We start from the raw sequence: 22,052 nt of genomic DNA, 5'->3' as shown, positions 1-22,052 counted from the left end.
GTCCTGCGAGACACTTGATTTAATTCTAAACCCACACGATCATTTCCACGGACTTAAAATTAGATACTTGCTAAACCATCTTTTTGAATAGACCTTTTTCTGGGATAATTAAGAAATTGAAAATTGGGGGGATAGGCCTAAATCTTGACAATGAATTGTATTGATTTAAGAATTCCACATAGGAAATGGAATGGATAATGTATGGGGGTGGAATTGCCTTATGTATTTTAGAAGGACATAAGAAAGATATAGGAAGGGGTGAATGGAAGCTCAAGGAAGGCAAGATGTTGTATTCAGTTGTGTGACAAAATCGTCACCCATTTTTCAGAATGCTGCCTGCCTTAGAGGGCATGGGGGAAAATAAGAGAAAATAGCAGGACATGCCTAATTTTTTTATGACATGGAAAAAGTAGAGCACATGTGGAGATCCATGCAGTAGTAGGAAAAAGATAACAGTAAGTGAGAAACTGTTACAAGCTTCAGTTTAGGAAACTTTATACAAAATGACAAGCCAGTACAGGCATTTTGATGTTGTTGGGAAAGAGAAGTCTGTGCTCAAAGAATTTGACAAACTGTTACTTGAATTTTTAAGTCATAATGTGAGCTCATGGATCCTTTGTTGTGTAAATTGTATTGTTAAATTGCTATAGGTGACTATAGAACCGTCAGAAGAGCCTTTATTTCCAGCTGATGAAATATATGGAATAGTTGGTGACCAGCTAAAAAGAAGTTTTGATGTCAAAGAGGTATGAGTATTAATGCAAGATCCATATGCACATACGTACATACACCCAATTTCTTGCAGGAAATCACTCTTTATATTGTTATAATTGATAATACCTAATTTGGGTACTTACTTCTTTGTATTTTTGTCCAGCAGATCCATTGTAATAGCTGTGACTGGCTGAAAATACAATAGTTTTTGGTTATACTTTTAAGAAGGATGAGCAAGGATGAGAGATTGGTAGCATTCTGAAAAAGCTGACAGAAATGGGACCTCCTAGTTGGCAAAGCATTCTGTAGAATGCCCAGGGATATGATGGCTTTCTTTTTCTGTCAGTCCGTGAAAGATGAATTGATTAAGTATTTATGGAGTATAAGCACCATAAATACTTAAACACCGAAGGATTGAGCTTGCTCCCAACTATACAAAGACTATTGAACTCTACTGCAGATCTAGAGTAATTTTCTGCCTTGGAACCTTCATCTGAGCCAATATGCTTTCTCATATTTTGCACAAATCTCACATTCAGAACCTTTTTCACTGCTAGCCAAATATGTGTTTTAGGAGGAGTCTTAATATCTACCTGTCTTAAAATATTTGTCAGAAATTACTAGGATTTGCTTTGTATTCAGGGGAAAAAGAGATGAACAGTTTAATTGAGTTCATACTTCACTGTCAAAAGTTGGAATAGTTCAAATTTATGTTCTGTTGAAGTTGAAATAAATATCTTCTGGCAAATGTCTTGCTAGCAGTGGATCTGTATTTATAAAAAATGGCTCCTTTGCATCACAGAGAAACCTCAAATCAGATATTCATTATTTTTGTATGTCACAAACTTAAGCAAGCCTAAAAATAATCATATCTTTAAGAAAGTGATTCATGAGTGTACATGTGTTTTTCTTTACAAATGAGAGATTTTTGATCAATGTTTAAGCAGAGATTTTTCTTTGAAATCTAACTAATCAGGAAGATGTTGTTCCTGTGTAATTTAGCTGTTTGGTTAGAGCATTCTTAATCCTGACATTCCATTTTTAAAAACGTGTAGATGAATCACACTTAAAAAACTAAATGGGCTTTGCCTGCTATCCAAACTGTTTATATGGTGGGCTGCTTGATGTTCTGTAAATGGAAAGGTTTTTAAGTTATCATGGGGTTCCTTTCCAAACAAATTAAAACCTTGAAGGATTAGGAATTTAATGTTATTTTTCTGTTTTTTCCTAAGGTCATTGCTAGAATTGTAGATGGAAGTAGATTTGATGAATTCAAAGCCTTGTATGGGGATACTTTAGTTACAGGTAAGTAGAAATATAATTATTCTGTATATGTTCCCCCTGGTTTTATAGTTGGATTTATTCTGGCTCAGACACTGATATTTTTAATATTTATCTTCAGAAAAATAGCAGTTTCTGATACCAGGAGAAAGTGTTACCTTTATATGCTATGGAAAAATAAATACACGTGGAAATCTATGAATTAAATCTCTCTCCTTTAGGATTTGCAAGAATTTTTGGTTACCCAGTGGGAATTATTGGAAACAATGGAGTTCTTTTCTCAGAGTCAGCTAAAAAGGTAAAGAGATTATTAGCTTGTTTGCCATTAAGAAACAGAACTTCAGGTGGACATCTTGCTCTTGAGATGAGGAACTTTTCTAAATAATGAAGGAGGACTGTCTCCACGTTTTTCATGTAAATGTGAGACAGGTATAAGCTGTTCATAAGCTGTAAAAAAATTGACTGTATTTTAGATACAGTGTTTTGTAGATTTTGCTCATGTGAAGATAGGCCAACAGCGGGACAGCATTTGGATTTGTGTGAATACAGCATAATATACCGTATACAGCTGAAATATCCTGAAACATACCTCTGTTACAAGACAAGTCCATCCTGATTACATCATTACCTTGCTGGGCATTTCTAACTGCTAAACCCTGAAGTACTATGGAAAATTTCATCGTTTTAAGTGGAAGATGTAAAACTTGGATTCCGATACTCAGTTCATTGGTTTACCAGAGTTCTAATTCTCATACTTTGCTGCAGCAGCTCCTGGCCTAATAACGAGAATAATGATTGAATATCTGTGCAGTCTCTCAAAATCTCTGAACTAAAATACCTGTTTTGTGAATGAAAGGCTGTGTGAAGGAATATTGTGATTTTATTACAGTTACCAATGCTTTACAGTTTGGACTTCAGGGAATGATGGTGATGAAGACTATCTGGGTATTGCTAAGTGTTTACCTTGGTCTGAGTTGCTCACTTTAGTTCCTTATTTTTTTCAAGAAACAACTGTCAGTTGTAATAGTAATTTTTTGCAATAGCAATTATATAAGCTAGTTTCGTTCTAAGAGGCTTCTTGAGCAAACAGTGAGGAAGTCAGTATTGAGAATATACAGAAAAAGGAAGCATTGATGAGAGGTGGAGAAAACAAGTAATTTTATTGGATTTATTTCTCTTATAAAATAATACATGAAATTGAGTTTCATGTGCTGAAGGAATACTTCCAAATTGGAGCATTGCAATAAATTACATTTATTTTCATCTGACATTTGTTTTAACAGTTATTTCCAGGTAGAAAATAACTCTTGCAGTATTTCTAATGCTTTCATTATTTTCCTTACGGTTTAGTGCTATAACTCTTTTTCCTAACAATGAAAATATGTAAGGCATCTTCATTTCATGACTTATACTGGCATAACAGTACTGTAAAAGGCAATGCACTTCTGAAGATACCTTTGTCCATGATGTTGGTTCTATGAGCAACATATCTTAGCAATTTTTTTCTTGCATTTTTGTAATGACTTTTTGCACTTTTTTCCTCTGATCATCACCATGCTATTCACATGTTTCTCTGAAGAAGATTGTCTTTAATTATTTTTTTCTCTTTTTTCTTTTTACAACCTTTGCAGGTTTTATATAGTGAAGAGGTTAGATGTTTTCTTAGTTGTGCTACATAATTTGTTTTGTTTTGTTTACCAGCAAGTGTATAAATAGAACTTTATAGATTTAGATTAGTTGAAGTGGAAGCTTGGAATCCACCATTTGTAACTTTGCTAAGAAAGTGGTCTTTTGCTAGTAAATAGGGAGAGGGCATCTGTGTTCAGGAGAGGGAGAAAATGTTACAGCAGCTGGCAGGGCCATGAGTGAATAATGTATATGTCCCTTTCCCAGTTTTAGAGATCACTTTTTTTTTTTTTTGTAGAAAACAGGGAGATATATTTTTATGACTGATTGTCTTAATTTTTCTGACAGTCTTACCAAACTCAGTGTCAGATGCCACATTGGCGCTGTCCATGGTTTAACTGCATATTGGCTGAGTCACAGCAGTTGAGCTTTTCAATTATATTAGTAATGCTTTTTAAGGACATTATTTCTGTTTTACCCATGGTCTCACATATTTTTGGAGATCTTGTACTTCTGCCACAGTGTTTGCATGTTTTGCAGTTAACTTTGGGTGAAGGTGTAGTAGGATAGCACTTCCAGATAGAAGTACTGTGGTGGACTTCAGTGGAAGGATTTCACACAGACTTCAGAATTCTGGTAGTGATAGCTTCACCTGCCCAAGTTTTAATGTCTTACTCTTTTCTTTTTTCCCTCTCCACAGGGTACACATTTTATCCAGTTGTGTTGCCAGAGAAATATTCCCATTGTGTTTTTGCAGAATATTACAGGTGTGTAAGATCAAGTTTTTGAGGTTTCACTTTGTTGTAGACTTTGTTTTTAATTGTTGAGGTTGTGTTCTAGCCTCTTGTGTGTTTTGTAGTACCTACATCTCCAGCCTGTTTGGAAATCTTCCATGTCAGCAGGTGGTGAAGGCCTTGCCTTATGATTTGCTCCTCAGTTCTGTCTGTGTGCGCTGTGAAGCACGTAATATGACATATGGCAGAGTATTATAATATAAATCCAGTGAGCCTTTTGTTCATATTGTATTCTTTAGGTTTCATGGTTGGCAGAGAATACGAGGCTGGAGGGATAGCAAAAGATGGTGCCAAGATGGTAACTGCTGTAGCTTGTGCCAATGTACCTAAAATAACTGTCATTATTGGTGGCTCTTATGGAGCTGGAAACTATGGGATGTGTGGAAGAGCATATAGGTAAGTGTTGCTTCAAATTATGACAGCAGACAGAAATAATTTAAGAGACCATAACCTTGAAGTACCATACTGAAAAATCATCTGAACTCTTGAAGAAGTTGTGCTGTTTGGAAAAGTGTTCATAATGAATATGTTTGTAAATAAATAACAGCCTGAAATTTGTAGAGACTGATAAGTCTAATGATTGACCTTGAATTAGTTGAAAGAGGAGACTTCTAACAGTAAGCCAGTTCACATCCTTTTCTCCCATTTCATTTTTGGTGGAAAAATTGTAAAATCTTAAACAATCATTGGGCAGTACAGGCTGGTCCTTTTTTCTTCATTCATAGGTAGAGTATATCATCTTGTGTTAAAACTCCTTATTCACTTCAATCAGCCTGTTTCTATGAGTAAGGTTTGTATAACTTCTAAAAATTTTTTTTGTTGACACTTTGGACATGGCTTATGTAGTTCTTTTACATTTCATTTTTGAAGGTTCCTGATACGATTGAAGTTATTTGGGATGTTTAGGAGAAAAATTCCTGTGGGTTGCGAATGTGAGCTGAAGAGAAATATAAAAAATTTTTTTCAAGAAAGAAATTTTTTAAAAAAGGTGTTTGAATAATGGAAATGAACAGAATTTTTACATTTTCAAATGTAATGCTGCAGGCATTGAAGTATGTTGATGTACCTTATTAAAAAAAATTATATTGTAAAATTGTTGTGCATAAAAATGTATTCTTAGTTGAGTGGGAATTAGTTCTTCATTTGGAAATATAACAGTGTCTTACCTTTATGTTTAATATGTATTTTTTCAGTCCAAGATTTCTGTATATGTGGCCAAATGCTCGCATATCAGTGATGGGAGGGGAACAAGCTGCAACTGTTCTAGCTACAATAGCTAAGGACCAAAAAGCAAGGGAGGGAAAACAGGTATATCTTTCTTCTTTCATTTCTGGTAAAATCATTATCACATACTCTTTCACTGGAGCTGGTCACTTTGTGAGCTAAGGATGGGATGGAAGAGAATGAGACTGCAGTGAACTATCCCAATGCCACCTAGTGCACTGACAAACATGAAGTGTTTGTGAAGTGTTACCGCTTACTTCTTTGAAATGTAAAGATCATTCATAATATTTATTATCCTTGCTTAAAAAGAAGAGTATTTCATATAGCATCGTATTTTTGTACTTTGTGCACCAAGTTGTTCTGCCTGAGATAAGCAACCAGGAATCCTCCTTGGTTTGGGAGTGTGAAGAGGAATATGTCAGGGAAGTGTGTCTTTTCAATTATTATGAAGGTGGCAGTTTTAGAGTCTTCAAATGATTAACTGATTGAGAATTATGAAATTTGTAACAGCAGAAGTTTGGAGAGGTTTGGAGAAGTTTTTGCTCATTTTAGCATTTTAATTGAAAATTGGAGGTATATTGTTTATATAATATTTTATTAAATCTTATAGTAATATTTTATAGTTTCACTGCACATTCTTTTCTGCTGAGTTGGGTTTTTTTAATTGCAAGGTTTATGGGTATACTACTGCCTTGATCCCATAAGAAGTGGTTTTATTGTGATGTCTTAAAATTGTTCATACTTACCATGGATAGTTAATCAGAATGGGGAAGCAGTATGAATATGTTATCTCAGTGTCATTACTGTTCAACAATTGACTTGTTTGTTCTGTGGGTAGAATATACTCACCCTTATCTCTGTCTGTCTTACTTTCCCAAATCCATAATACCCAGAAAGAAGTTCAAGAAAAATAATTAGTAGTAGTTAAATGTCAGTCAAATGTGTTGGAAACTTGGAAGTTTTTTGAATTACTGTGACCAGTCTGGATCATAGAAAAACCCGGTGTTAGAATAGTGCAGACTTATTTTATTAAAAAATCTTGCCATAGGCAAACCAAATTTTCTTTTTTCCTATACACTAGCTTCAGTAATTTTTTGTGTGCTAGACACCAATTGCTCTTGCATGCAGTTAAGTATATGTTTATTCTCCTTTTCCACCCACTTGATTTGGAAAGTGCTATTTTAATTTTGTTGTCAAACATGCAAAATTGGCAGTTGTGTGCTGAAAGAGTAAAAGTAAACTTGGGGAAGATAATTTAGGCATTTTCTTCAGGTTGATGCTGCATATAAAGCTTTGCTATTGGAGAAGAAAATATTAAAGAATATTTTATGTGGTTTTTTAGTTGTCTGAGGCAGATGAAGCAGCTTTGAAGGAGCCAATCATTAGGAGGTTCGAGGAGGAAGGAAACCCTTACTATTCCAGTGCAAGGTAACATACAAATAACTATTCTAAAACTTAATTGTAATCATGGGACTTGACATCTAAGTTTTGGTATTAAAGAACAGCAACAGAGCAGTCAGAAGCAAACACTGTGTTTGATGTGCATTCAAACCAGTGTTTCGTCTGTCTTATCTCTGTGACCTGGTACCATGAACTGTTTCAGAAGACAGCATGAACTTGGAGGAATTACTTCACTGGTTCTGTAAGAAATTACATGGTAGCATGGAGTTTCTATGCTACATGTTTTATTCTGGATAAGTTTTATATCAGTCTTCCCAGCGTAGTATCTGGTCACTTTTCTGAAGCCCATTGAACAATATAATGAGTGGCTACATGTGTATTAGGAGGAATCCATTTTAGTGGGGTCCTGCAAGTAGAAGAGGCCAGTGGAAAAGAAGGCAGCAGTTCCAAGAAGACCTGAAGGCATTGGCAAATTTCGGGTCATAGTTGTGGTAGGTAATTTTATTGGATGATAGCAGTGATGGTGTACGGCTTTAGCTAATGGGTACAGCATACTCATGTTTGCTGAGAACTCCTTTGCAGCATTTCATGTTCAGGCTGATGAAATATTATTAGTAAATAACCAGGAACTAGTTAGGCTAATGAAACAATGTGGCATCCTGAAGTGATCCAGGTACATCTGGAAAGTAGCCTGGGAGCTTTCTAGGCCTTTGGTGGTTATTCTGCATTAGTTTCATCCTGTCAGTGCTAAAGTTCCTGCATATCTTTCTGCTTGTGGTATCTAAAAGCTAATTTTCCACAGGTTCTCAGCTGCTAATAGTGGTAGAGGGTAGCATGTGACCCAGATGTCAGCTGTGAAAGCAGCAGATCTGGCAGTGAGCAACCCAGAGGATTCCTGGAGTAGGTGGGGAACAACCTCCTGGTCCAGGTGTCAGACAAGCCAGCCAGAGGTGCAGCATTGCTGGGCCTGGTGCTCACCACTGCAGAGGGGCTCATTAAAGAGTTCATGGCTGGAAGCAGCTGGGGCTGTAGCAGACACACCCTGGTTGGGTTCAGGATCTCAAGAGAAACTCCAGACCCTAAAATTCAGGAGAGTGAACTTTCAAATGTTTAAAGGGTTAGTGGATGAGATCTCCTGGGAAACTCCTTGAGGAAAGAGGAGCTGATTAGAGCTGGCAATTCTTTAAAGACACTTTTAGAGCACAAGAGCTCTTTATTCCTGTGTGTAGGAAATTGAGCATGGCAGGCTGGAAACTAGCATGACTGGGCAAGGATTATCTCTTCAAACTGAGGAGTAAGAAGGAGATGTACACACTGCGGAAGCAGGGACAGGTAACCTGGGAAGAGCTACTTCTTCATGATCAGAAGTAAGATATTAAATTACTGTTAAATTTACTCTTTTCTGTAGGGATAGTGGAATATATTTAACTGAGATATTTATGCCTGGGAAATAGACATTAATTTTAATGTTTCATCAAATGAATACATTCATCAGACTTGATCTGTAACGGGTGGTAAAAGACATAGCTCAAAAGTTTTTAACAGCTGACCTTTAACAGCTGACCTTGTGCTCTAAGGCAAGAAAGAAAAATGAAAAAAAAATGTACTATTGTTTTTTTTTAACTAGATTTTAAGAATAATATTCCACTTATATATTAACATTTTAAAAATGAGTCAAACTGTCTGTATTTAAAATGAATCCCTACTCCAGAGAAGATAAATAATGTTATTTTTCTACCTTTGCTTTTCTTTATATGTTCACTGGAAACAGTCAGACTCTTTTACTCATGACTTATTTAACATTCAATATATTAGATATATTAGCAATATAAAAATTTATTCTCTCCCTAAAACCAACATATGATTGTCAGTATTTACAGCAGGAAGTTACTAATCTGTAAGAAAGCAGTTTTACATGTAAAGTTAAGACTAACATTAAAAAATTCAAATTTAAAATTTTTAATAATGTCTGATTTTTAGACATGAAACTTGAGTGTTGAATGCCAGCTTTGTGCTCTCTGATGAACGTTTACCAGTTTATGTTTCTAGAATACCTGTCCATTTTGTGAAGTTGCAAATCTAGTAGTCACCCCAGCAAATAGTTTAAATTTGCCCAGCCTAGGTGTTAGAAAGTGCTTTTAGGCGTTAGAAAGTGCTAGGTGATGTGTCATTTATTTGAAAAAGCAAGGTAGTTACGCACTTCTTACTGTTTCCTCTTGGAAAGGAAATGTGACAGTGCACAGATATGAGTTGGCTGAGAACTAGCGTGGGTCTGGATTGCATGTGGTTGGGTTCATGTGACGCTGCACTCAAGATAATAAGCCCAGCTGAGACATGAAGTCAAATGTCAGAGCTGAGATCCCACTGAGGCTTATCTCACCATAAGCAATGAAGGTGAAATGTCTCTTCTCACAAAGGAGTGCTTTTGACGACAGTGTGTGAGTGGCTCAGGTCAAAGCAGTCCTGGCTGGTTTCTCTCACCTTTTAGTTCAAGCAGGTGCAGTTGGCATAGTCTAGGAGCTTTTAATTGCTCTCTTGTAGAGTTAATTGGGTATTTCAGTGGATATACTCATGTTTCCTGCCCTTCATTCTTTGTGTTAATTAATTCCTAAGCAAGATCTCAGATCAATAGTTCAGAAGTTTTCATTACTGTGGGGTAGGCTGTCCAAGCAGAAACATTAAGGTGAAGTGGGTTACAGTCTTTGCAGCAAGTGTACTCAAGAGGAAGGATGTACCACTCACCTTACACCTTGGAGACAACTCTTTCCTCAGCCAACATCAGCAGCTGCTTATTAGCAAGCATTTGCTGTAATTCAGGGAGGAGTAACCAGTGCCTTTTACAGCCCATTCCTGTTGGGCTCCAGGCATGGTAAACCCCAGCTGATTGTCAACCAAATGTCAGAGTACTGTAATTGAAACTAAATCAAGACAGCTTTTGTTTTCTGAGATTCCTCCACCAAAAAGGTCAACAAGGAAACTCTAACAAACAGCTTCGCATTTCTGAGAGAGTAAAAATGATAGATGAGCACAAAGATTGTTGTCTGTATTCTGCTTGTGTGCAGCAGGTTTGGAGGCTCCCTCATACTGCCCGGATGTCAACCTCACCCTTAATATCCATTGAGATTGACATGACCCTTCCACTTGACTTCATCAGGCTTTGAATCAAGCTTTTAGCAGTAGTAAGGAGAGAGAAGGAAAACGTCCTAATGATCTTAAAAGATAAGAAAATATCCGTTTATTCTGCTTATATCATTTTGCTTATAAGTCATAACTTCCTATATGTACAGGATGTCAATACTGTTCCCTGCAGTTGTGTTTTCTAATCAGACTTTAACCAATTTTTTGATTAGAACCTTTCACAATGAGCAGTCTTAATTAATGGCAGTCATTAGGTAGCGCCCTTTTTAATGAGTTATATTAATCTGCTCACAGGTTTCTTAAAAGATTTCAGTGGTTTGCATCTTAACAAATCACACAAGCATTTTACTTTAGGCAACTTCATTTCTTTTACTCACACTATCTCAATTACAGATATTTTATGAGTGTAGTGTGACTCATGTTCCTGCAATGGGGTTTTAATAGATAGTTTAATTATTAATGTTACATCCCAGTAGAGAATGCAGTTTTCTTTAAACAAAGAGAAGCAGAAGCCAGGGGTGACCCTATGAAAGCAGCTTGACTTCCATGCAACATAAAATCTCTACAGTTACCAATATAAGTCAGTTGTTTTGTTGTTACGAAAAGAAAAAAAAAAGGAAAAAAAAAAACCCAACCCAAACCTGCCATTAAAATGTGTTTCATGTTTGGATATTTATTGCAGCAGTAATCACAATGAAGTTGCAACTTGCGAGGTATGGCACTAAGTTGGTGATTCTTCTGGATTCAGTTCATCCATGCCCATTCCAGGCCCTGAGCAGATTTTTTTAAGTATTATGAATTCCGTCATCCTGTTTCAATGTGCTTCATAAATAAGAAAGTTAATTGCACGTATTTATTGGGAAAAAAATTATATGCAGGGCAAACAAACCTGTAACACTCAAGAAACCAAAATTTACTTAAGAGTAGAAATTATATATTTGAAATTGTTCATTAAGCTGGGGTTTTTTTCACCATCTTAAGAAAACAGAAGGTTGGGATTGATTTGGCCTCACAAAACTACTTTTGTTTTCATTATTAAGAAGGATTTTCTCCATTCATTTTGCAGATTAATCTGACTATATTCATCATAACTAAATCAAAATATAAATACAAGGTGAAGAAAAAAAAGCATATGCATTAAACTTTGGTAATGCACACTCTATTAAGTTGGAAGTATAGAAAATACTGTCTTGGTCATTCTGTTATGTTGGGTTATATCAAGCTACAACCATTGTCTTGAGAAAAATCAAGAAAATTCAAACATCTCTTAAGTAAGTCGCTGTAAAACCAAGTTAGTTTTTATTCAACTATTTTGTACCAAAAAAAGCTTCCAATTGCTCTTGCTTTTGTATGTTAAGAAGCACTTCCTTCTGAGTCTTTTCAATGGAGTATTGCCCAAATAAACCCAAAAGTTTTAATGAGTTAGTGTCTAAAATTTAGTTATTATTTAAGATTTAAAGATACAGTTAGGAAAGAAGTTACTCATAGGAGTCAAACAGCAGAAGTTAGACCATGCACTTTATCCAGCTTATGATACAGACAGCTCTTGAGTTATCTGAAACAGAATTTGCTGTTACTACTGCTTCCATGCAGGTACAAGTGTGGCTGTTAGAATATTCCAGTGCTTGGGTTACTAGCCCACTAGAAGGAGGTACTGACTGAGAATCCTAAAATGAGTTTGATAGAGCTACAGTTTTCTTAAATTTGTAATTTGGGTTTATAGCAGGGGGTCTTTTTGCCATGCCATAAGTTTTTCTCCTTTTTACATTTGAGGAAATTCTTTACTGTGAGGCACTGGACCAGGTTGCTCAGAGGAGCAATCCTCTGCCCCATCCCTGGAAGTGTTCAGTGCCAGCTTGGATGGGGCTCTGAGCAACCTGCTCTAGTGGAAGGTGTCCCTGCCCATAGTGGGGGGATTAGAGCTAGAGGATCTGTAAGGTCCCTCCCAACCCAACCCAACCCATTCTATGATTCTGTCATTTTTCCAGAATTCATTCTCTGCTTGTTGGCTGGCAGCCAGGTCAGTGAGTGCCACAGCTACTGTGGTGCAGGCTTCTTAAATCAAAATTTGGTTTTCACTCCCAAAAAAGAAGGAGCCTGATTTTGTCCAATTAGCAGCAAAATCTTCTCCTTCTCCAAATCCTTTCCTCTTCTGTACTTCAGTTTTGCTCTTGTGCCCCATTTAGTTTGTGTCCTGCTTGAGAAACTGCACCATGGTAAGATTTATTTATAGCAGAGTATTCTTTCTGAGTTGGGTATCCTTTTTGTTCTGTGTCTAATAATTTGAAAATATGCTCCTAGAGCTGAGCCTGAACCCTTGTGTCTGGTCTTGTTCAAGGTGTCTTCTACTGCAATTCCATTTTGTGCATCAGAGGATAGATACACCTTGTAAAATAAAAAGTATATATTGTCAATGTCTTAGTATATTTATCTGATTTGATCAGTATTACTTTCACAGCAAATGACAGAATAAAGCAAATATGGAAAACACTCAAGTGTCTGCTGCTGCCTTGAGTTTATCAGCATGTATTCATATACAGTTTGCAGTCCTCTTGGGCACATTTAGGATTGAAAGAAGAGTACAAAATATCTTTTTTGTGGTTTTTTTTTTCCTCTAGATTGTGGGATGATGGAATTATTGATCCAGCTGACACAAGACTCGTTTTGGGCCTCAGTCTCAGTGCAGCACTGAATGCACCTACAAAGAAGACAGAATTTGGAGTTTTCAGGATGTAAACTTAAACGTGATCATCAAAATTACCTCTGTATATTTTATTTGGGGATGGGCAGCACACTTAACTACAATATAGTGGTGATTAAAAATAAAGATTTGTCAGATGCTATTTTTAATGAAACTTACATCATTATTTTCACTAACTGTAATTGTCACACAGTGTTTCCATTTTTTGATAGTGATTTGAGATTAGTCATTTAAGTGCTTATATAACTGCATTGCATTAATAAATTGCAGGTTCTAGCACTATACTTAATGTTTAACAAGAAACTATTGATGCTATCTCTTACATAAATAAATATGCAAAATATGGTACATATTTGGTGCTTATCAGTTTCTTTTAGTTCTTTTTTGTATATCTCCCATAAATGTACTTTTGCAGTTCAACAAAGAAAAACCCACATTTGCTAATAAATAATTTCTGTAAAAGAGAAGTGCTGTAAGGGCAGCCAAGGATTTCAACGCAGCATGAAATTACAGATTTCATACAGTTGTTGTCATCTTGTTCTATCTCTGGCTTTCATCCAAAAAACATTGCTTTTTCTATGTGATTCCCTGAAGTCAAAACAACTATTGAACCTGATGGATGCATGATGTTTTCTGGAAGAGATAGGCGGCATGTGCTGGTATCTGTGAAATCAGCAGGTTGCTGAGAGCATATGTGAGGACAGGGGTTGGCTGCAAAGATGTTTAAACATCTTGACATGTGGTCCTTCTAGTAGTTTTGGTTTCACGAAGATAAGAGTGTTCTCTCCACAAGGATCAATGCTTCATTCAGAGCAGAAGCCTGAAATCCATTGACTTAAGGGGTTTTGAAATGCTGGAGTGCTTTGGTTATTCTGATTTATTTAGGGTAGCTTGTTGAAGTGTAAAGTTTTTTGAGAAGTCACTGTCTGTCATTTAATTTGTTCTCTTTGTAAACATTGCACCTTGTAGAAACTACATACTGTTCTAGCTGGGAAGAGGAAGGTGATTTTTTTTAATCTAGCTTTGCTCTATGGGTGCCCAGACGGCCATTGCCAGAAATATTCTTAACTGAGAGTCAAATCCAAGAAGAGCCAGTGTACATGAATAGAGGTCCTATCCTGTGCTGGCCTGCTAAGAGGAGTGATCACCCAGGCAAGGTGCTAGCTGTAATCTTCCTAGGCTTGTGTGGAGGGGAGTTCTTCTTGGATCCAGGAGGAGGATGGAAGGTCTGCTATCTGCCTTTCCAGTTGTGTCTCAGACAGATGCAAAAGATAAAATGAAATAATTCTTTGGAATGAGAATCTGCAGTATGGGATATAGACAATGTATAAAGCCTAGCATATGTTGAGCTGTGTGGTCTCTGGCACACTTCTGTACTGCACAAAAAGAGCAAATTTCCCTCTCCTTTTACTGAGATAAAATGTATCCAAAGCCTGGTGTGTTCTGCACCACTAGAAAAATTACTTCTGTAGGTCTGCACTCTCATACTTACTCTTAGTATATTAAATAAATATTTAACACAGAATAATAGTTTAAAATACTGCCAACTAGGCACAGAGCTATGCTTTTGTGCCACTTGTCTCACTACACATATTTGTGAACATGTCAGGCATAACCCCAAGATTCCTTGATCCTGAAAGTAAAGTGAAATTTTTTATGCTTAGTAGGTTTCTGAAATGCATTTAAAAATACCCTACTTTTAAATACAGATTTATAAGATATATATTTAAAATATGTGAGCAAGGAGAAATAGAGTTCCAGACCCTGAAATGCTGTCAGTGGCTTCCAATAAGAAGAAACGCATTGTATTTTCTCCTACTCCAGTTTAATAATCAGTTCAGTACTTGATTTTCTGTTCTTAATTATAGAGGTCACTCTTGCCTGTCAACTTCCAAAGCCATGAGGACTACTGCCTGTTTCTGAAAAAAAATCTGATCTCTTCTGAATAGTACTTTTATTTTGAATATATTCTTTCAATTACACTGGTCATTAAATCATGCTAAGTTGGAGACAGTAACAGATAAGCTTGGGATACAGATGATAGAAGCAGATATGTTTGGAAAGATGCTTATGAGAGTGGTAATTCTCTGTTGCTTGTTACATATGAAAAGACAGTTCTTTGCATTTGTCAAAATTTCTTTGAGTATGTGTGCAAGCAGTCAAAACACGTCTGAATAAATAGGAGTGTTCTGTCTTAATAATACTTAGCTTTGTAAACACATTCAGCAAATGAAATTTATCATCACAGGCTTAGCACTCCTATCAGCATGATCTAGTTAGTCACTACCAAGGAGGATCTTCAGTGCAGAACAGCAGTTCAGAGACCCACTAGTGGTTATCACGCCACAGCTATTTTGGAAAAGTTTTTGCATGTTACAATGCTGCATTCTATATGGGGAACTGGCTGTACCTGTAACTTTTCTTCCCCCTGCCCCTGCTTTTCTTGAGCAGGGGGTCGGTTACAAGGTATGTAAGTGCTGGCCTTTCAGGCAGTCAGCTTTGCTGTTGTTTTTATCTTTGCTTACATGGCCTTTCTTCAGCCAACATAAAAAGACTGGGAGAGCAGCACAGACTTTTTCCACAGGCTTTATTTCTCTATGAAGGGGTCCAGCAGCAATCTCCAAATATGGGGGGCTACTACATATACTTTGATAGGGTTTGGGGGGAATCAAAAGTAAACCAGTAGGATACAGGGTTAACACATTTTAACCAAGTACATTATCTTTCTTTCTTTGGGACAACCAATTATAAAGAATCAAATCTAACCCATAATATTCTAAAAAGATAAGAGAGAGTCTACATTTTTCTAACATGAGTCATTTCTAGTTAAGTAGTTTTTCTTATCTCAGAGACAATACTAAGGGGCCTCACGGGTATCTGCAGAGGAATTAGGAATTTGTCTCCTCTACATGTACCCAGTGCCCCTTGTGTGTGATGGTATTAGATCATTGAGATGGTCTCTTTCTGCCCAAAGGTTTGCTGAAAAACATTGCTTTCTGTGGAGTCAGCAGGAGCAAGGAGTTGGACCCCGTGCTTGCACCACATTTGGTGGTGTTGGTAGATCTATTCCTGCTGTCTCAAAATAATCACCCAGAGCTCTCACATTGTGTCTGCCACCAGGAATCTCATGCTTTTGCAGTAGCAGCTCTTTTTCAGGTTTAACACGGTTGCCATTACAACAGTAATTTTCTGTTTTCATTTGTGTTGTGCTACCAGTAGGATCTCTTCTGGAAGGACAGGAAATTTCAAACAAACCTAAATTAAAGGTAGCTGCCACTGTAAGGACATAATATTCTTGATGGCAGAAGCAATGTAAAAAGCTGTGGGTGACTATTTCAAGACTTCTATTTGTCTCTGGTACATGTAATCTCTTCACTGTAGTATTGAAGCAGCTCTCAACCACTAGTCTGTTTCCTTACTGGAAAGGGTGGTACTTGGGATGACACTGATTTTTTCAAATGGAGGTTGAACAACAAGGGAAATAGCTGTGGCATATCAAGTACACAAACTGGTAGACCAGGACATCACACCAGGTGCTCTAGACTTCCTGGGAACCTTTGCTTCTGTCTAGTCTTACCTGGGGCATAGCTGTTCCAAGCTATGTGCCTCCCTCCAGCCCCTGAGAAGAGGTTACCTAGGCCAAGAGGTTACCTAGTTCCGTTTCTCCGTGATAGTTAGATGTGGTATCTTTAAGAGGTTAACATTTAACTGCAAGGAGTTTAAAACAGTCAATACTGTGACCTTGAGGGTGTTTTCAAACACCTCAACAGAAGGAAATGGGAAACTATGAATGAGGTGGGCTAAGCTGCTTTTCATGTCCCTAGAAACTTGCAGTAACCAAGGGTTTCCTTCTTGGATTACCTGGGCTGAGATGGTGAATTCAGGATGTATTGTAAAAATGTACCCATTACCATTTTCTTTTTTATTTTCATGGCAGTTAAGAAGGTGCTGGTAACCTGAGAGCTACAGTTTGGTCTTCAATCAAAATTGGTGGGAGTTTGTTTAACAAACATCAGGGTAGAGCCTCTGGAACACAATCATTACAAGCCTGTCTTCAGGGCTGAAATGAGATGTGGATAGTGCTCAGCCTCTGTAATAGCACTGCCTGCAGAAATGGAGAAGCCACTGGGGACCTGTTCCCACCACTCTTCCACCTGTGTGGGGTTAGTTTATTGGGGAGTGTGTAGCCTCCATGTTTGTGTGGGCATCAGTATATGTACTGTTCTGAGAACCCATCTTTTATTTAAGTGGCTTTTTCCCAATCTATTACTCATCAAGATGAATTGCTATCTCCTGCTGAGATATATGTCTTTCAAATATGCCTCTGGACTCTTATTACTTCAATTGTGGCAGAACTCTGATTTATCCTAGATTTTCCTCTGTGTTCGAGACTTCAGTAAAAAAAAAGTCTTGATTCAGAAAACCAATGATGGTATATGATTTTTTTTAACTGTGGTTTATAAATTATGGCAATTCAACAAGGCAGTTATAAAAGCCTGCTGCTTTTCTGCAAAGCCTTAAAGCATCCACTTAAAGCCAATGTCCATTTTCATGTCTCTGATGCAGTAGAGCACTTGTTCAAATGCTTGACACTAATCTCTAGAGTCTAATAGTCCTAAAATCCATCCAACTCCATGTCTATGCAAAGCCAAAACTAGAATACACATAAATCCTCAGAATTCCTCACCAGCATCAACATAAACCTCCATTATTTTCCTACTTTTAGAAGTACACTTGATTAATTGATCATGATGGCGAAGTGTGATTATGAAAAGCATGCATGACTTTCAAAATTATTCATTTAATATACAGATGCTAATGCATGCTGTTACTCTTCTGTTTGTACCTTGTGTGCGATAAGATCTGCATGGAGAAAGTTAACTTTGAGAAACTTGAATTAGTACTTAGGTACAACAGAGCTGTACCTAAGTCTATCCCCAAGGTCTGATTACATTTCATGTGGATTACCCAGAGCTGAGCTCTGACGTGCCACAGGCTCCCCTCATTCCGTAGCCAGCTGTCTTATGACTGGCTACTGATGCTGTTGGAAAGTACCTGCCTTTTTGTTATTGTAAACAGTGATTTTCTGGTTTTGTATCTTGACCTTGAGTCTCTGGCTCTTAATATTCATCTATCCTGCTGATATTAATCCTGCTGATTTTTTATCCCCTAGTGCTGGAGACAAAGTGTACAGTGGTTGAATGGGAATAAGGGACAGTGATGTCTGCAGAGACAGTGTGATACAGACAGTAACTGACACAGAAACTTGTACAGTTCTGTGGATTTCTGTAGCCAGACAGATATAATGACTTTTGGAAACAGAAATTTGTAGTTGTCTCCACATTCAACAATATTGGAGTAGCTAACATTAAATTCAGCTTTTGACTAGAAGTATAAGCTGGAAAGAAAGCAGTGATGTTTTCTGAGCCTCTCTGGTGTGTTCAACACTGCATGAGTAATCCTCATACTATAAAATATGGTTTGAAGTTTTGGTCAGGCTTCACAGATATTTCTTTTAAAATTAAATAGGCCATATATCTGCCTCTCTGTGTGAAGTATTGCATTTTTCATAGCCTGGGTTACTTCTCAGTTCTAAGAAACTTCATTTTGGCACACCCATCATTTTCAGTACTGCATGTGGTTGTGATTTTGCTCCAGCCTGGGAACAAAGCCTGGACTTTGCTATGAATGGTTTACCACCAGCATGACATCTGAAATCTTTTTCTGTGGCTAAATGAAACTGGAGGATTCATGCAGACAGACAGAGGATCTCTACTCCGACCAGCAATTACAAATGAGACCTTTGCTGGATGTGATGATCAATAGGAGTGTGTGGGAGGAGGTAACAGCAAGAGGTGTACATGCAGCACTGGAGGCAAGCAACGTGATAGAGAAATCAGGGCCTTTTAATTGCCTCAAACAAAATGCTGCTGTTGAAAATTACTTATTAAACCACACTCTTTTTTTTCCCTTGAAAAAATGCCTGCCTGATTGGAAAAATGAACAGGCCCATGCCTGGACCTGTTTAATTTTTCTCTAAACAACTTTCTTTGTGTGTGTGCTCGCATTGTATTGTCTTTTCAAGCTGTTCCTAGCTCCTCTTCCTAGCTTCCCTACAAATGACCAGCTGTTAAGAATTTGTTAACAAGCTGGGAGAGTTTTGTTAACAAGGTTTCCAGTTTCCTCCTTCTCTAAATTATCTTCCCTTCACCTAAGGAGACAGCCCAGTTACTACTGCTGTTGACTTGCAGGCAGGAACATCCCCGTAGCTACTTCAGAGCTGTGATCTTGAAGCCAAGCCTCCTCACAGGCAGACCCAGCTAGCTGTCTCCTTGTCCCAGCCACCAGGTGGCCAAATGTCTCATGCCAGCAAACTGCTGCTCAGCCACTCTGTTTTACCCCAGCCTTGACTGAGAGGAGGCTGGAGAAGGCTGAACACTGTCCTTCCTCTTGCATGCTCTTCTTGGTATGCCACTGCTTTTCTTAATGGGAAGAGCTGTCCCTGCCACAACCACGGCCATGAGGCCTGGGCCAGTTTGACCTGCCAGGGATCTTTTCAGTAAGAGTATTCATAGACATAAGGCCACTGGGTTTGCTGAAACAAACGTCAGTGGAAAAGTCTGAATGTGTTCACTGATGCTAGGTCTCCTTTTGGTGACTGCACTATTTCTCTCCCAAAACATTTCACACAGGGCGTACGATGGTCCCCAAGAACTTGCTCAGTGGTATGGTATTTGACTTCAAGCACCATTCACAGTTCTGTTTGATGTATTAGCCGTTGCTTTTATCCTGGGCCTTTTGATGCTACTTCTTACCTTGCTCTCAATGGCCCTGAGCCTCCCCACACTGTTGGTTCCCACCTGTCCTTATTCAAGCATTCACATCCTCATCAGCTTGTTGTTCATCATCACTATTTACCACCCCCCTCCATCCCCCCCGCACTCCTTCAGAGGCTCTTCCTTCCAGCACATCGTGCTTTTCATTAGCCCACGGAGTACTTACTCTCCCTCCTGCCATATCCTTGTGTCGACTTCCAATCCTAGTCTCCCTAGTCTGCAAGCCCGACTTCCACTTTCATCTCTGGGTGTCCAATGTCCACCGTCTCCCTCAACCATCCCAGCCGCCAGGGATGAGGGAATAGTTTCCCACTCTGCTCACAGACGAGCACAGGGAGTGCGGACAGGGTGCGGCTGGGCTGGCCGCCTTCCCGTCGGTCGCCCTCCGAGATGGATCCGTTGTTTAGCCCGAGGGCCAGGGACGGCCGGCGCTTTGGGGAGCTGTCTGGGGCGGTCGGGAGGTGGGGGGCGCGGAGCCCGGCCACGCCGTGCCGGCACTCGGGGCGCGGCGCGGTGGGCGCTGACGCACGGCGGGGCGGGCACGGCGCTATAAAGGCGGCGGCGGCTGCGGCGGCGGCGGCAGCACCATGGAGAGCTGCCGGGCCCTGGCGCTGTGCGCCGTGGCGGCCGCGCTGCTGCTGAGCGCCCGCGGGCACGGATCGACCCCGGCCCGCCGCGCCCGCGACCTGGGAGCGCCCGGAGGCGGAGGCGCCTCCCGGGAGAAGGAGCTGGTGCGGCTGGGGCTGGGACCGGGACCGGGACCGGGACCGGGCGGGAGGCGCCGCCGGGGCGGGCGCGGTCTGACGGCGCTCTATGGTCTCTCGGCAGATCGAGGCGCTGCAGGAGGTGCTGGAGAAGCTCAAGAGCAAGAGGGGACCGCACTACGAGAAAAAGTTCGGGCAAGTGCCCATGGTGGGTGTCCCGGCGAGACGGAATGGGGACGGGATAGAAGGGAAGGGAAAGAAAGGGAAGGGAAGGGAAGGGAAGGGAAGGGAAGGGAAGGGAAGGGAAGGGAAGGGAAGGGAAGGGACTGGTCTAGACGGGACAGGACGACACGCGAAAGAATGGGACTAGGCTAGACGGCACGGGACGGGCCGGGACAGGACTGGGCGGGTGCTGGTGGCGGTCCCACTCACCGCCGGCCGCTGCCCGCAGTGCGACGCCGGGGAGCAGTGCGCCGTGAGGAAGGGGGCTCGCATCGGGAAGCTCTGCGACTGCCCCCGGGGGACGTCGTGCAATTCCTTCCTCCTCAAGTGCCTATAAGCAGAGGCGCCCCGGGACAGGCCGCCGGGAGCGCAGGCACTGACCTCTGGCCGCCCCGACGTGCCGGCGACTTCCCGCAGCAAATCCGCCCGAGAAACGCGGCGAGAAGCCCCCGCGTCGCCCGTGTGACGCCGTCCGTGACATCCGACATCCGTGGAGCTGTTTTCTTCCTTTCCCCCTCCCCACCCTGTCCTCTCCCTCTCCTCCACCCCCGCTTGTTTTTGTCCGTCCAGGAATATCCCGGGCCGTACCTTAGGAGTAGAGGTGCCGGTCCCGGGAGATGCAGTGCCGTCCTAGTGCAGACCGGAGTAGTTCCAAGCCGTGCCGGGAAGATGTACTGGCCCCGTGCCGTGCCCCGGCCTGCCCGGCTCCTTCCTCGGGCGGGAAACATCCACTTACTGCCGGCCGGAGGAGCCGGGACCAAGGCATTCCCCTGGGGTGGCTGGGGACAGGCGGGATGCGGGTGTGTCCAAAGCACCCTGGCCCCTTCTCTCTTGCCTCCCTGCTGAGAGGACCCAGCTCGGCACACCCCAGAGCGAGCAGCGAGCAGCCCTCGGTGGGGTTCACCTGCACCAAATCCAGCTGTGCTCACCCTGTGCTGTAGAAAGTCCGGCATGAGACACTGATGGTGTGCAGGGGGTCCGGCACTAGCCTGGCTGGGGTGGGGCTAGGGCGAAATCGGTTGCTTTACCAGGGTCACCACGGAGAGAAAGCTGTCTGGATTCGTTGCAAACTACCTGGGGATATCCTAGTCACCTAGACCAGACGGCTCACATTTCTACAGTGAGCTGATGTATATAAATATGTCTGTCCTCCACAGGTACACTTGTATTTCAGCAAACTCATAACGTGTTTTAATCCTTTGTCTCTATTAATAAAGTCAATGTTCTGATGACGGTATTTTGGGTGTTTTAATTCACACATGGGAATCTCTAGCACATCTCCAAAACTACTGCAGGTAGTTACTCTGTGCAGCGTGCTTTAGCCAGGCTATCAGCCAGATCAGGACAGCACTAGAAATCAAGGTTCTGGTGCTGCTCCACTGACATCTGCTCCCTCCCCACAGGCACCCAA

The 22,052-nt window shown here is 40.4% G+C and overlaps 2 protein-coding genes across 2 annotated transcripts in view; both read left to right on the top strand.

The window, feature by feature from the left end:
• Positions 1-12,914, top strand: part of MCCC2 (methylcrotonyl-CoA carboxylase subunit 2) — a 34,376-nt gene extending 21,462 nt beyond the window's left edge. Inside the window, exons 10-17 of the mRNA XM_062513232.1 lie at positions 651-746; positions 1,947-2,019; positions 2,217-2,293; positions 4,322-4,388; positions 4,655-4,811; positions 5,609-5,723; positions 6,982-7,067; positions 12,797-12,914. Of these exons, the coding sequence (XP_062369216.1) occupies positions 651-746; positions 1,947-2,019; positions 2,217-2,293; positions 4,322-4,388; positions 4,655-4,811; positions 5,609-5,723; positions 6,982-7,067; positions 12,797-12,914 (789 nt within the window). The remainder of the gene's footprint in view (positions 1-650; positions 747-1,946; positions 2,020-2,216; positions 2,294-4,321; positions 4,389-4,654; positions 4,812-5,608; positions 5,724-6,981; positions 7,068-12,796) is intronic.
• Positions 12,915-20,302: 7,388 nt separating this feature from the next.
• CARTPT (CART prepropeptide) lies at positions 20,303-20,978 on the top strand. Its single transcript, XM_062513733.1, has 3 exons — positions 20,303-20,446; positions 20,544-20,627; positions 20,871-20,978. The coding sequence occupies exons 1-3, from the start codon at positions 20,303-20,305 to the stop codon at positions 20,976-20,978; spliced, it is 336 nt and encodes a 111-aa protein (XP_062369717.1).
• Positions 20,979-22,052: the final 1,074 nt, after the last annotated feature.

Source organism: Cinclus cinclus, chromosome Z (assembly GCF_963662255.1).
Source record: "Cinclus cinclus chromosome Z, bCinCin1.1, whole genome shotgun sequence".
In the NCBI taxonomy this organism is placed as follows: Eukaryota; Metazoa; Chordata; class Aves; order Passeriformes; family Cinclidae; genus Cinclus; species Cinclus cinclus.
This window is presented reverse-complemented; position numbering and strand designations above follow the sequence as displayed.